At 54.0% G+C, this 14,407-nt stretch overlaps 2 protein-coding genes and 1 pseudogene across 16 annotated transcripts in view; 1 reads left to right on the top strand and 2 right to left on the bottom strand.

Annotated features, from left to right (window-relative positions):
* Window positions 1-7,852, top strand: part of TMC6 (transmembrane channel like 6) — a 17,494-nt gene extending 9,642 nt beyond the window's left edge. The window contains exons 13-19 of one of the 5 annotated variants that reach the window (XR_004257732.1): window positions 330-425; window positions 643-718; window positions 1,503-1,636; window positions 1,789-1,965; window positions 2,046-2,124; window positions 4,797-5,223; window positions 5,559-5,835. Coding sequence is in view for 4 of the 5 variants with exons in the window: in XM_032241518.1 (XP_032097409.1) it covers window positions 330-425; window positions 643-718; window positions 1,503-1,636; window positions 1,789-1,965; window positions 2,046-2,124; window positions 5,147-5,223; window positions 6,839-6,905 (706 nt within the window). In the remaining variant the exon portion in view is untranslated. Of the gene's footprint in view, window positions 1-329; window positions 426-642; window positions 719-1,502; window positions 1,637-1,788; window positions 1,966-2,045; window positions 2,125-4,796; window positions 5,224-5,558; window positions 5,836-6,838 lie in introns of those variants that run through there. The other 4 variants (XM_032241518.1, XM_032241519.1, XM_032241520.1 and 1 more) reach the window with 4 other exon arrangements.
* Window positions 7,853-10,641: 2,789 nt separating this feature from the next.
* On the bottom strand, window positions 10,642-12,899 carry LOC116525419 (annotated as a pseudogene). The gene is made up of 2 exons (XR_004257683.1): window positions 12,893-12,899; window positions 10,642-12,812 (listed from the first exon to the last, which is right to left on the bottom strand). The product of XR_004257683.1 is annotated as an uncharacterized LOC116525419 (transcript).
* TNRC6C (trinucleotide repeat containing adaptor 6C) overlaps window positions 11,359-14,407 on the bottom strand; it is a 103,461-nt gene continuing 100,412 nt past the window's right edge. For 6 of the 10 annotated variants that reach the window (XM_032241513.1, XM_032241510.1, XM_032241508.1 and 3 more), the window contains one exon: window positions 12,147-13,565. In XM_032241513.1, coding sequence (XP_032097404.1) covers window positions 13,205-13,565 — 361 coding nt within the window. In that variant the 3' untranslated portion in view covers window positions 12,147-13,204. Of the gene's footprint in view, window positions 13,566-14,407 lie in introns of all 10 variants that reach the window. The other 4 variants (XM_032241514.1, XM_032241516.1, XM_032241515.1 and 1 more) reach the window with 1 other exon arrangement.

Genomic DNA, 14,407 nt, shown 5'->3' on the forward strand with positions numbered 1-14,407 from the left:
CCCAGGAGGTCAAGGTTGCCGTGAGCCGTGATTGTGCCACTGTGCTCCAGCCTGAACGGCAGACTCTGTATAAAAAAAGAAAAAATCACTTAGTGCTGGAGTTAATGCTGTTATTTGGCACTGGGTGTATCCGGACCTACTTAGGATGAGGCCAGTGTGACCGAGCCCCTGGTGGGGGCTCCCAGGATGGGGGCTGTCTCTCCTTGGCATTATCTGTGGAAGGGCCAGGATGTCACCTGGATGGCAGTGCCTCTGGGTGTGGGGACTCGGGCCCGCCTCCCTGCACGTGGCTGTTCCATCTAACTCTCTGGGGTCCTCCTGGGTGGCAGGATTATCTCCGAGAAGAAGCTGAAGAGGAGGCGGAAGCCTGAGTTTGACATTGCCCGGAATGTTCTGGAGCTGATTTATGGGCAGACTCTGACCTGGTGAGGGGCCTCCGCGTGCCTTCTGTTGTCTGGCCCCTAGGTCGGTGCTCCTTTCCCCGAGGCCAGAGCCAGGCCCAGCCGTGGACCCTGGAGTGATGCGGGCCCTGACCCCGGGGACCCACTTGTGGCCACTCTCACTTGCCCTGCCCGTGGTCTGGAAGCAGCCTGGTGGCCGGGGGGGCACTGGAGCAGTCCCTGAACTGCTGTTCCTCCCCAGGCTGGGGGTGCTCTTCTCGCCCCTCCTCCCCGCTGTGCAGATCATCAAGCTGCTGCTTGTCTTCTACATCAAGAAGGTGAGGTTGCCAAGGGCTGGGCTAGCAGGGTGGCCTGGCAGTGGGGCAGGACTCAGTGGGCAAAGCGTGGGACACTGGAACCCTCCCCATGAGAGTGGAGTGTGGCTGGCAGCCCTGGCTGCTCTGGGCTCTGTTCCTCAGCCCAAGGGGCGGCTGACCTCTCCTGGCTTCGCTGTCTTTGGCAGACCGGAGCTGGGTGCGGTGGCTCACGCCTATAATCCCAGCACTTTGGGAGGCTGAGGGGGGCAGATCACCTGAGGTCAGGCAGGCCGGGGAGCATTCGATGGGGTTCAGAGGTCATCACCGAGTGCCTGTGTGCACCTGGCCAGGGCTCTGGAGACACTAAGCCTCCCTCCGGCCCTCTGGGTCCCTGGGAAAGTGACCCTGGTCCTCTGTCCTCAACCGGGGCATGCCCAGTGGCTGAGAACTGGGACCTTTGTTCCCATGCTGGCTCCTGTCTTCTTTGGCCGTTTCCTCATCCACGCAATGGGGACCATGTTCCAGTGGGGACTGAGGGAGGTGGCGTGTAGCATGTTGTGTGCAGAGCCTGGTATGGCAGCGACCTTCAATGGACGGAGGTGCTGTGGGCATCACCCCTTTGCATGTGGGTGACCTGCAGGCCTCCGTTTTCCTCTGTAAATGAGGTAGCTGCAGGGAGCAGGCTCCTGTCCTGGGCTCTGCCTGGACGCACAGCCTCGGTCGCCCTTCCCTCCTGAGCTCCCCCAGGCCTTGGAGGGTGCCGAGGGGTGGCAGGACGCTGGCAGAATGCAGCCTTTCCCCGCAGACCAGCCTTCTGGCCAACTGCCAGGCGCCGCGGCGGCCCTGGCTGGCCTCGCACATGAGCACCGTCTTCCTCACGCTGCTCTGCTTCCCCGCCTTCCTGGGCGCCGCCGTCTTCCTCTGCTACGCCGTCTGGCAGTGAGTGAGGCGGGTGGAGGGAGACCCTTCTGTGCCATCCCGGAGTTGGGTGGTGGTACCTGGGGGGCCGAGGCTTGGGGTGAAGGCAGGCTGGGAGGGAGCCTGGCGGGCTGTTGCCTAGGCTAGGGATTCCTGGGCGGCCTCTTCCCCAGGGTGAAGCCCTCAGACATCTGTGGCCCCTTCCGGACCCTGGACACCATGTACGAGGCGGGCAGGGTGTGGGTGCGCCACCTGGAGGCGGCGGGCCCCAGGGTCTCCTGGCTGCCCTGGGTGCACCGGTACCTGGTGGAAAACACCTTCTTCGTCTTCCTGGTGTCGGCGCTGCTGCTGTGAGTCCTGCAGGTGGGGGTGGCCCTGGGGAGATGGCCCTCGCTGGGCCTGCATCAACCCGACAGCCCCTCTCCTGCAGGGCCGTGATCTATCTCAACATCCAGGTGGTGCGGGGCCAGCGGAAAGTCATCTGCCTGCTCAAGGAGCAGATCAGCAACGTGAGTGCCCCCGCCTCAGCTACCCTGGCCCCCACCTTCTCAGTCATCTGGGTGACACTCCCCTCCACTCCCCTGCCAGCTCATCCCCAGCCCCTGCATACCTTCCCTTCTAGGCCTCGGCTGGTGAGAGGGTTTGTTTGCCAAACAAGTGACCCTGATCAATACATGCACTTCAGTGCAAGTGACAAAGCAGCCATGAGACAGATCCCCAGGGACCTCCAGGGACCCACTGGAACTGGGGCCCTGGGGGGGAGGTGTGTGATTTCAGCCCCAGGGTGTGGCCCTGCTTGAGGGTTCAGACAGTCTCCGTGAGGGCTTCTGAGATCCTAGAAATGGATTTTGGGTCCCTGTGGACTCTTCATTCATTTTACAAACAGGTGCAGTCAGGACTGAAAATAGTTTTTTGAAGAAAACACTGCTGGGCTGGACGTGGTGGCTCACACCTGTAGTCCTAGCACTTTGGGAGGCCAAGGTGGGAGGATGGCTGGAGCCCAGGAGTTCGAGACCAGATTGGGCAACAGTGAAACCTCGTCTGTACGAAAACTTAAAAGTTAGCTGTGTGTGGTGGTATGCGTCTGTAGTCCTGGCTATTTGGGAGGCTGAGGCGGAGATCGCTGGAGCCCAGGTGGAGGCTGCAGTGAGCCATGATCATATGATTGTGCCACTGTGCTCCAGCCCGGGTAACTGTGAAAACCTGTCTCATTAAAAAAAAAAAAAAAAGGAATAAAAAGGGCCGGGCGCAGTGGCTCAGGCCTGTGATCCCAGCACTTGGGGAGGCTGAAGGGAGAGGATCACTTGAGGTCAGGAGGTTGAGACCAGCCTAGCCAACATGGCAAAACCCTGTCTCTACTAAAAATACAAAAATTAGCTGGGCATGGTGGTGTGTACCTGTAACCTCAGCTACTCGGGAGGCTGAGGCAGGAAAATCAGCCGAGATCGCGCCACTGCACTCCAGCCTGGGTGGCAGAGGGCGCTGATGACGCTCTCATGCTGTCATGGGAGTGAGCTGCATATGGAGGTGAGACCCCACATCCCAGCGGCAGCCCCCAGGAGGACTGTTCACCCAGCAGCTGGCCCCCGTGCCCACTCCCTCCACTCCTCTCTGCCCAGGAGGACCTCCTTGTGCACTGGACAGCCGCCAAGCTGGACACAAGGCACTTTCCCCCCACCCCCAGGGCCACCCAGCCTCCTCCCCGAGACCTCTCCCCCTGAAGAACGGCCTGAGAGGCAGGTCTTGGCCTTTCCTGGCTTGCGTCCTGCTGCTGGGCTCTGCCCCACCCCCACCAGGGCTCCCAGTCCCCTTCCATTGCTGTTTGTCCTCTCCTCCTGCAGTATTTCACTCGGGCTGGCGAATGCGTGCGTCCTCAGGTGTGCTCCACACCAGGGCTTGGGGGGCGCTTGTTGGGGTCAGTGGCTGGTGTCTCCAAGGTGAGGGCAGGGCGGGCTGCAGCCAGTGGGCCTCGGCAGACATGTGACCCTGCTGCTGGCTAGCTGGTGCCAGGAGCCACGCTCCAGGCAGCTCGTCCCAAGAGCTTATGGGGACAGCTCCCCTGTTTCTTGGGTTGTGAACACTGTCCCATCTCCTGCCTTTTCCATTTGGCCACACAGAGCTGAAAGCAGGGCATCTTGACTGCAGTGGTCATCTGGCCATAGACATTGGAAGTGGGAAATGGCTCCTGCCCTACTGGGTGGCATTTCAGAGCCCCCGGGGCCAGGTGGGGTGGGCAGGGAATGCAGGGGAGGAGAATCCCAGCTCCCTCCACTGGCTGATGCTCTGGGATGGGGAGGAGCTTTCTCCTGGGGGATGCTGGCTGCAGCGGCTACCCAAGGCCGAGCTCTGACCCCAGTCTCTGGGGCCCGACCTGAGCTTTCCCCAGGCAGGTCATCATGGCTCACGCGTACAGCCCCTCTGTCCTCAGCAGCCACTTGACAGAAGCAGCTTGGGATGTTGCTTAAGGGGCCTGTGGTCCCTCCTTGAAGGTGTTCGAAGTGGTCCTCCTAGCCTGCGCCAGGTTGCCAGGTGCCCAGAGCCAGTCAGCGTGGATCCTGACAGGACTGCTCTGTCCTCTTTGTGAAGGTTCCCAGCAGGGAATCCCGGTCTGACCCCGGGGCCTGTGCGCCAGGTCCTATGCTGAGTGCCCCCTCTGCTTGTCACATTTCATTGTCGAAAGAGCTGTGGGTCACTCTAGGACTGGCCCCAGAGAAGTCCCCGTCCTAAGACTGGAACCTGTGACTGTTATGTGGCTTGGGGAATTAAGGTTTCAGGCAGAATTAAAGTTGCCAGTTAGCTGACTTTTGGTAGGAGACGACCCTAGATCACTGAGGTGGCCTAGCATGATCTTAGGGTCCTTAGAGGTGAGACATGGAGGCCAGAGGGTCAGGGTCAGAGTGGTGCCACATGAGCTGGGCGGGCTAAGAGCCAAGGACTGTCGAGGCCTCTATAAGTTGGAAAAGGTGAGGAAGGAGATTCTCCCTGGAAGCCTCCAGGAGGAACACAGCCCTAACGATGCCTTGATTGTAGCCCAGTGAGACTCAGTTTGGACTTCTCACCTCCAGAACTCAACGATGAGAGACTGGTGGTGGTTTAAGCCACGAAGATGATGCTAGTTCATTACGGCTGAAGCAGGAAACTAATGTAAACCCCATGATGTGTGTTACCACCCCCTTTACAGATGCTGCCACTGAGGTCAGAGAGTTAGTAACCCAAGGCAGAGCCAGTAAGTGGCCAGGCTGGTTTTAAATTGAGTCAGGCTGGCTCTGGGCTGCTGATCACATTTCCCTTTTCACTTTGGCCACTAGGAAGCTTAGATCCACACATATGCCCAATTCCTGGCTCTTGGTTTTTCCTTGTCCTTGTTTTGGTGGCTCTTTCACCTTTTATTTTACCTTTTTGCTGCTTGTGATGTTGAATACACCTCATGAGTTTTCCCTTAAATGCAGTTTGGAACAGGGTGGCTCTGGATGGGCTGATGGATGGATGGATGGGTGACTTTTCCTTCCCTTTGTGTTCTGGACTTTCTAGGAGGGGGAGGACAAAATCTTCTTAATTAACAAGCTTCACTCCATCTACGAGAAGAAGGAGAGGGAGGAGAGGAGCAGGTGAGAGTCTGTGGAGTGTTAGGGGCCACTCTGAGCCAGGAGAGAGGGGTCACGGCTGGACAGTGGGGCTCCCTGGGGCTGCACCATGACATTGCTGATACTTGACCACTTTTGACCTACAAAAGTCCCCACCCTGGCCTCCAGCCCACCCTCACTGTCTCTAGAACCTTCTCTGGCCTCTGGAGCCTGACCATTTTGACAGGGACTTGAAATAATCTCAGGAGAAAGGCTGTGGGGAATTTGGCCTGTCCCTTGCTTGGCCTTGGCTGTGCCCAGCCAGGTTGCAGGGATGTTGACGCCTGTGGGGTTCCCTTGCTGACATCTCTTTCTGGCAGGATTAGGACAAGTCAGGCTGTGGTACCTCCTACCCTCATCACAGATGAACGGGATGCCTAGGAGGACGGGGATGGGCTTCGAGGGCCCACCCAGCACCCTGAGACCACACTGGTGTCTCCCAGTGACCCCGCTGGATACCAGGACAAGGACGACACTCAGCTTCTCCTCTTGAAAGCTAGGCTGAAGCTAGAAGGGTGGGTGAATCCAGCTTGGGCACCCCCAGTGAACTCTGCCCTGTGACTCTATTTATTCCGATTAAAGGGGTTTTGCAGATGGGCTTGTCCCTTGGGGCTCTGTGCCTGATTACCATGTCCATGTCCAGGGCCTGCTTCCTGCTGCCTTGGGGCCACCTCTAGGCACAGGTCTAGGTCGTGGGAACCTCAGCTGGAGCAAGGGCGCCCTCTGCTGGCCAAGCCCCAGATGGCAAGGGCTGGACAGTGCCAGGGCTTGATCTGTTCACTGCTTTTGACCAGCCTGAACCTGTGCCTGAGGGGCGCTCACCTGCACAGATGAGCCGAGCAGGCAGAGATTGTGACCAGAGCGATGCATCAACCATTGGGTGATGCTGTAGCAACTATTGGAGCAGGAGGGAAATTTAGAGGGACTTGGGATGACGTTTCAGTTACAAAGGAGCTGTGGTGACATGTGCCTTACACAGAGGCAGCCAGTACCTGGACTTGGAGGTGAACAGGGTTTGGTGGGGTAGGGCTGGCCCCTGCTTCTGGCTGCCAGCAGCTAGCTTGGGGGGTGGCGACCCTGGGTCTGACTGGGCTGAGTGAGGAGCCCGTGGAATACCAAAAACCCAAGGCTGTGGGGTGGGGACAGGGATTCGGGGACCAGCCCATCATAGCCCGGGGCTCCATGTCTCCAGCCTGTCATGGCCCAGGGCTCCATGTTTGTAGGAGCTGTGCTTGGGATTAGGGTGGTCAGCCCAGGGTCAGAAAGCAATGGGCCCAGAAAAGGGTCAGACCCAGGTGGAGATGCCACTGGCCGTTAGCAGAGCCCCAAGCTGGGCCCAGCCCACCCGGTCCCATGGGGAGGCTCCTGCACTCTGAAGACATCTGGGTGCTGCCACTGGGGCCCAACAGAGTGGGCATTCGGGTGGATCTGACCAAAGTGGTGCTTCGGGGCCTCTGCAAGTAGCTGGTGTGGATTCTGGGCGGCTGCCTGGGGCAGCATCTTTAGGCATGAGCGCTGCTGGGTGAAGCTGCATGGGCAGTCCGGAAAGTGAGACAGTCCAGAGGGACTGACCTCGGCTTTGTGGCCCCCATCTGTGCAGACGCTGTCCTCCAAACCATTACGGTCCCTCTCTGGATGGGGACGTACGCCTGCCACTGCTGGTTTGACAGCATGATCACTGCTTGTGATCTGTCAAGCTCGCCTTGCCAACCTCACAAAGGACAGTAGTGGCTGCTTATGGCAGGGAAGTGGAAGAACTTGCCCCGGATATTTCTGGAATCACTGTGTGTGCTAGTCAGTCTTTTGTGTCAACCAGGCCAGGCTGTGGGGCCCAGTGATCTCAACAGGAACCGAGGTGTCCTGTGAACGTGTGCTGCTGTAGACAGTGAACACCTACAGTCGATTCACCTAAAGATCATCCTTGAGAACGTGTGGGCCTTATCCAATCAGCTGAAAGTCTTCAGAGCAAAAACTGATGTTTCCTAGAGAAGGAATTCTGCCTCAGAGGGAGGTGTCCACGCCCGCTGTATGTCCAGCCTGTGGCCCCACGGCTGGGTGAGCCTGTCCTCTTTCCCTGTTTCTGTCTCCTACTGATTCAGTCTCTGGACTCACTGTGTGGCCCCAGACCCTCCAGTGAGGACCGCCCGTGTTTCTTCAGAGCAGCCCTTGTATGCTGCAGACCAGGCTTCAGCTTGTCCCTGGGAGCCCTGGGGCATGTTCTGTGACCTCCCAGCTCCTCGCCTCATGGGGCATGATTCCTGTGTGTGCTGCGTACTACGCCTGGCACTGTTTGGCAGGTTGCAGGGAGGCCATGCTCGCCCCACGAGTGCAGCCTAAGATGTGGAAACTGGAAACTGTTCTAGCGGATGGGAACTTGACGCTATTTCTGGATGAATGACAAGGCTCCTCGATGCCACTGCTTCTCGGCCTTGGCTGCACGACGGAATCCCCTGCGGAGGTTTTGAAAACACTGGTACTCGCTGCAGGCAGTGGCAGCTGCTTCAGAGACTGAGGTGGAGGATTGCTAGAGGCCAGAAGTTTTGGTTTGTTTTTTGAGACCGAGTCTTGCTCTGTTGCACAGGCTGGAGTGTAGTCCCGTGATCTGGGTTCCCTACCTCAGCCTCCCGAGTAGCTGGGATTACAGGCTTGGGCCACCACACCTGGTTGATTTTTGTACAGTAGAGATGGGGTTTCACTGTGATGGTTAAGCTGGTCTCAATCTCCTGACCTCAAGTGATCCGCCTGCCTCGGCCTCCCGAAGTGCTGGGATTACCGGTGTGAGCCACTGTGCCCACTGAGCCGTTTTTAATCCAGCGTGGGCAACAGCAAGACCTGTCTCAAAACGAACAAAAAAACTCTGGTGCCTGAGGCCCACCCCCAGCTGATTTGGATGTGAATTATCTTTAACATTTTGGATGTGAATTATCTGCCAGGCACGGGGGCGCACACCTGCAATTCCAGCACTTTGGGAGGCCAAGGCGGGCGGATCACAAAGTCAGGAGTTCAAGACCAGCCTGGCCAACATGGTGAAACCTGGTGTCTGCCAAAAATACAAAAATTGGCCAGGTGTGATGGCAGGTGCCTATAACCCCAGCTAATTGGGATGCGGACGCAGGAGAATCGCTTGAACCCAGGAGGTGGAGGTTGCAGTGAGCCTAGACCGTGCCACTGCACTCCAGCCTAGGTGACAGAGCAAGACTCTCAAAACAAACAACAACAGAGACCTCTAATATGGGCCAAGGTTGAGAACCCCTTCTCTGGGCCCCATCCAAGCACCAGGTTGTCACAAACGCACACACGCACTCACACCTGTGGGCTTGGAGGGCTTCGGAAACGTGCTTGTTTTTTTTGAGACGGGGTCTCGCTCTGTTGCCCATCCTGGAGTGCAGTAGCTCGATCATAGCTCACTGCAGCCTTGACCACCTGGGCTCAGGTGATGGTGCCTCAGCCTCCCAAGTGGCTGCTTCTGGTTTTCATGACGACCTGGGGGCCAGGCACTCTACACTTGCTGCTGTTCGGGGCCAGCCCTGCACTGGGAAGGCCCGTCAGCCATAGCTCCTCCAAGCAGCACCGATGTGCAGAGCTAGGCAGCTTTGTTTCCATCTGGATCCTGCGCAGGTTTTCTTGGTCCATCCGTAGATACTGCACTCCTGCACCGGATCTTCGTGGGATGACCCACTGCCTCCGTTGGGCTCACCATGACGCCTCTTGGTCTGTTGGCTTCTCCTCCCACATTTGAACAATCTTCTCTGCATACCACACTGCTAGCCACTGGACACCCTGCTTTCGACCTTTACCGTTTTGTCATGGTATTGCCAAGTTAGTTAAAAAACAAAAAGGAGGCTGGGCACAGTGGCTCATACCTGTATTCTCATAAGTCTGAGACCAGCCTGGGCAACATGGCGAGACCCCATCTCTACAAAAAAAAAAAAATGAAATGCGCTGGGTGGGTGGCTCATGCATGCCCGTGGTCCCAGCCACTTGGGAGGCTGAGGTGGGAAGCTTGCTTGAGGTCAAGGCTGCAGTGAGCTGGTATTACATCACTGCACTCCAGCCTGGGAGACAGAGACTGTATGAACAAACAAAAATACAAACCACAAAGGGCTACTCTGAACCTGTCATTAAAAAAATAAATTAAAAAAAAAAAATCCACGGATACAAGTGAAGAATCTGTCATTTTCCTCAAACCTGCTTTTCACCCATGGTGGAAATGCTGCTCCAGGGCCACGAGGTCTTTGCATGGGCTCCCCACATGGGGCCTTGGCTTACACTGTGCTCCCCACCTGTCCCCCGAGTTCCCAGTCTGTCAAAATCCAACCTGGTCTCCCAGGCCCAGGGCAAATGCCACGTCCTCCATGGAGCCTGCCACATCCTTTGCACACTCTCGGGCACTGACCTTGTTCCCTCAGCACACATGCATGGGTACAGCTTGCCCCTGTAGCCTCTCAGGCACAAAATGAACTCTTGCAGAGGGTCCGGAGCGCAGAGCAAAGGGTTGCTGCTTCCAGGTTCAAGTGCATTTGAGTTTCATTCCCAGAATCCTTTTTCTGGTCTTTAATATTCTTCTCTGGATTAGGTCCCACTCATTGCTTTCCTTTTCAATTTCCAAGAGGTTGCTCAGAGCCAGCAGTACCTGCCTTCCCCGTTGCGGGGGTCAGCCTGGGGCGGGGTGGGGGGGGTCTCCCCCTTTTGATGGAGTTGACCCACAATGGGCAGGTCCACCTTTGACCTTGCTCTCTGAAGTGGAAACAGAAAAAGAGACTTGCTTGGTTTGAGGGGCCACCGGGGTGCTTGATCTCTCTTCAGAGGCCTGTAACACCAATGCCACACCGGTGGCACTGACTGGCCACCCTGAAGGCCACGACCAGTGTCCTAGGAAGGGACTCCAGCTGTGCCACTGAGATTTTGGGGTTAGGCTGCTGCTGCCTCACCCAGCACCGACGTTCCACTGTGCTCATACAAAAATGAATGCGTAAGATGTCTAGGAAACACAAAAAACCCTCATGACTCTTCTCTCCAAAGACTTTTTTTCAAGCTCAAAGTGGACCCTAGGCAAAAGTGAGCGGCACTCCTTTGCCAGGACTCTAGGCGGGCCCCAGCCTCCTCTTGCTGCCATCCCAGACAACAGCAGTTACCAGATGAACTGACTCGGATGGGCTGTGTGGCTAGAGAGCTAGAAAGCTTGGTTGTGCCTCTCAACAATTATTAGTAAAATTTCAATATTTACAGCAAACTCACAAAGCAAATGACAGAATAAAGCAAAACAACTGGAAGTCTACGTTTCCCTCATGAGACGGAGACATGTGTGGACTCTGAGAATATGATGGCAGGCCAGCTCTCCCAGCTGCAGCGTGCAGAGTGCACATCCACAGTGTCCATTTTGCAAGATGAAACACACGTTACTTTGAACAGCCAAGAAAAAAAATTGCAATTTATTAAGATTCAATAAAGCGTTGTACTTTTGAAAGCAAATTTCGATGCATGTTCTTCAACAATCACATTCTATGAGAAAAACGTTAAGAGCCACAAACTTGTTTTTTAATCTCAGAGTTACAATTAAATCCAAAATAAAAGGTCCAAAAAAACCCCAAAAAACCTCAAACCCCCAAAACAAACTAACATATTGTTGACTTTCATCCCCAATTTTAAAACATCAGAAGTTCTTCTACAGCTCAGTGCTCACTGGCAGCACGGGAAGTGGTATGTCGGGCACGCACACGCACGCTCACACGCACATATATTGGATATACATACGCAGGTGTATGTCCATCGAATATATAGAATGCATGTAATGGCAATGAGATGCAGTCACTGAGGGAGGTTGGTTTTGCTAAATACCCTACTAAACTTGAGAAAAAAAGTCTTGAACCCAGTTTGTGCATAGTTCATGATCCTCTATAAAACCAGCTTTTGTTGATCTGCAACCTTGCAGGACCTTTTTTTTTGTATATATTTTTGTTTTGATAAAACCATTAAAAAGCTAATTAAAAAAAATGTAATGCACAAGTTTCCTGATCAAGCAGGCAGGGAGCACAATGTTCATATATATATATTTTAAAACATACTTGAGGGTATGTTATTCCATTGTCTTTCTTCCTTGCAAAACAATCAAAACATTGATCATTCTTAAAACATAAAGCAATTTTTAATATATAAAGCACTCTTCAAACATCTATTTCTTTTGAGTCCATTATTTGGTAAATATGTAACTGCTACACATTAGAGATTAGGTATTTTTCTTCTTTTTCTGTTTTTTTTTTTGTTTTTCTTTTTTTTTTTCATTTTTTCATTTTTTTTTTTTTTTTTTTAAATAACATCTTCAGTGCTAGGAGTTGGGTTTAAAAATACATGAAATGGTGTGGAGCTGCCCTCGGGAGCCCTGGCTTTCCTGAGAGCGCGTCCGGCATGTGCAAGACAGTTGCCACAACGCCTGTCACCTTGACGAAGGGGCGAAAGCAATCGACAGAGCCCACGACGATGGCCGAGGGAACAACACTGTCCCGTCCCAGAGCTCTGAAGGAGCATATCTGCATTCTGAAAATAGGTTTCTTTACGACGGAAGTCTTTTTTTTTTTTTTTTTTTAATTCCTTTTTAAATTTTTAAAATTTTAAAGTCTGAAGGAGAAAAAAAGGTCTGTAAACAGGTGGGAGCCCAAACCCCAGGCTCCCCCAAAAGCAGTCACAACCCATGTCCAAGTGCTTGTTTCTGTTCCTGCCGCGGAACCATCCGTTCTTTACAAGTATCTATGGCCACAGTTCAACAACAGTTTTTTTCTCTTTAACTTTATATTCCAAATGGAAAAATGGTGCAATACTCTGGTAATAATTTTCTTGCATTAGTCCACAATAAAAAGCTGCTAAAGGTAGGTATACATATTATTTCTCCAGAGATATACACTGTACTTTTAAAACGCAGTCACAGAGTCCTTGAGTAAACATTTACACTTGAATTGTCGCCGGCCCTGTCCTGGGAATTCTCTGTGATGTATAGGGTTAGCTAAAGGAAGGGCGAGGACACTCAGTGCAAAGTTAGAAGCTAATAGTAACAAACGTTTGACCAATGCGCCAAAAAAAAGCATATATTGAATACAAGGGAAACCCACAGTTAAATCCTCACACGCTTTCAAACACACGGACACAGAGATCTGCGCGCTGTGAGAATCACGCACCACACACGCACACACACACGTTTCAACACGCACACATACACACTCACGTAGGCTATGAACTTAGAAATTTTTCCTAGAGCCTGTTCTGTGTACTGGTGTCAACCTGGAAGTGTAGAATTAGAAAGTGTTCACATTTCACTATTGGCCTGCTGGATTCAAGTATTTGTATGTTTGATATGTCTTTTTTTTTAACTTTTAAAAAATATTTTTTGGGATAAAAAAAATGACATGAAAAAGTAATGAAACAAGGGTAATGTGCATAGGCGGATCCAGGGGAACAGAGAGCAGATCGCAGCCTGCGCCTTCCACTCAGCTCCCGTGCGGAGCCGCTCTGCGCCCAGCGGTCCACACCAGACTCTGCCCTGATTACCGGCCGCCTCTGGTAATGTGCATAATCGTCACAGGCTCATTTTAAATAGGCTTCACGTCTCCCTCCCTCCCCCACAGATAAAATAACCCTTTCCAGCCCACAATCTGAAAAGTGCCCTTCATGATAGAACTATTCTAAGCAGCTTTTATACTTAAAAAAAAAAAATCAAAACATACTATACAAACATAAGACACACAAAATAAAAAGCTACGAGGAATATCCTGTCATTAGCATGTGACGCTGACCCACCGCAGCCCGCACTGTTTTGGGAACAGTTCGCAAGGACTACGGCCAAGGTTCGTCTTCAGTCCTGGACAGAGGTACTCAAAAGGGCGGCCGCCGCGGGGTTCCAGCGGGTGTGTGGGGGCCGCCCAGCTGGGAGGGTACCGGGAGGGGTCAGCTCTCCTGGTGCTGATGATGGCAGCTCCTACAGGGACTCCCCGCTGAGCAGGTCCCCGGGCAGCAAGGTGGTCAGCGGGGTGGGACTGCCGATCACCCTGCTGTCGTCGGCACTGGGCGGGCCCCACAGGCTGCTGGAGTACTGGGGCACCCCGCCCCACAACAGCTCACTGCTCCCCTTGCCACCCAGGCACGGGGCATTCCAGTGGCCAGCATCGCTGCGCACCAGGCCATGGGAGCTGCCCGCTGCGCTGAGCCGCGGCTGGCTGGATGCGCTGCTGGACTGCCAGCTGGAGGTGGGTGGCAGTGCCTGGCCTTGAGCTAAGAAGCGATTCACTTCTTCTTCGCCAGCAAACTCCGCCAGGATGGTAGTGTTGCCCAGGACGCACCTGCAACAGCAAGATGGGGTGCGTGAGCGGGGCCACCCCAAGTCCTGCTGCATTTGTGGCACTGGCTTTCTGTCTCTGTATTGGGAAAGGTCACCCGGAAGTCAGCCTGTGGCTTCTGTTTTGCCATTTCCAAACCCAGCCTGTGAATGTTTTTCGCAGTTGAGACTAGTGGAAGGTGGACGGCAGCAGCCTCCGGTGGGTACAGAGAGCACCTCTGCAAGTGCAGGAGTACACCAGGAAGCTCGAGGCTCACTTAGGGCCAGGGTCATCCACTGTCATTTGCATCCTGGGCTAAAAACAGGAAGGACTAATATCAAGGTCGCATGTCTCAAGTGATGTGACCGATCAGATCTACTCATACTTCTATCAAAACCAACCTTTCGTTGAAGGGCTGGCTGTGAGGACCGCTGCAGGGCCCCATGTAGAAATGGGTGACAGTCCCCCACGCTTCCGTCGGTGGGAGGGTGTTTTCTATCATTGTGATCTGTGTGTACTTTTTGGGGGGCCTCTCCCTAGCGGAGGGGGTAGACACAGTAACTCAGCAGCAGAAGAAACCAGTAGTAAGTCCCAAGATACCTGTGAGGAACCGACCTGCGTCACCTTCCCCCGATTCCTTTGCTGAAGTCCTCACCCCCAGTACCTCCCATGCAACTGTGTCTGGAGATGAGTTTTTAAGAAGTAATTAAGTTAGATGAGGTCACATGGGTGAGCCCTAGTCCAACATGACTGGTGTCCTTATAAGGAGAGAAGATAATGGCACAGACATGCACAAAGAGATGACCATAAAAGAACACTGAAGGAGAGGCCAGGCGCAGTGGCTCACGCCTGTAATCCCAGCACTT

Source organism: Sapajus apella, unplaced genomic scaffold (assembly GCF_009761245.1).
Source record: "Sapajus apella isolate SASKATOON/1434 unplaced genomic scaffold, GSC_monkey_1.0 scaffold48, whole genome shotgun sequence".
Lineage (NCBI taxonomy): Eukaryota > Metazoa > Chordata > Mammalia > Primates > Cebidae > Sapajus > Sapajus apella.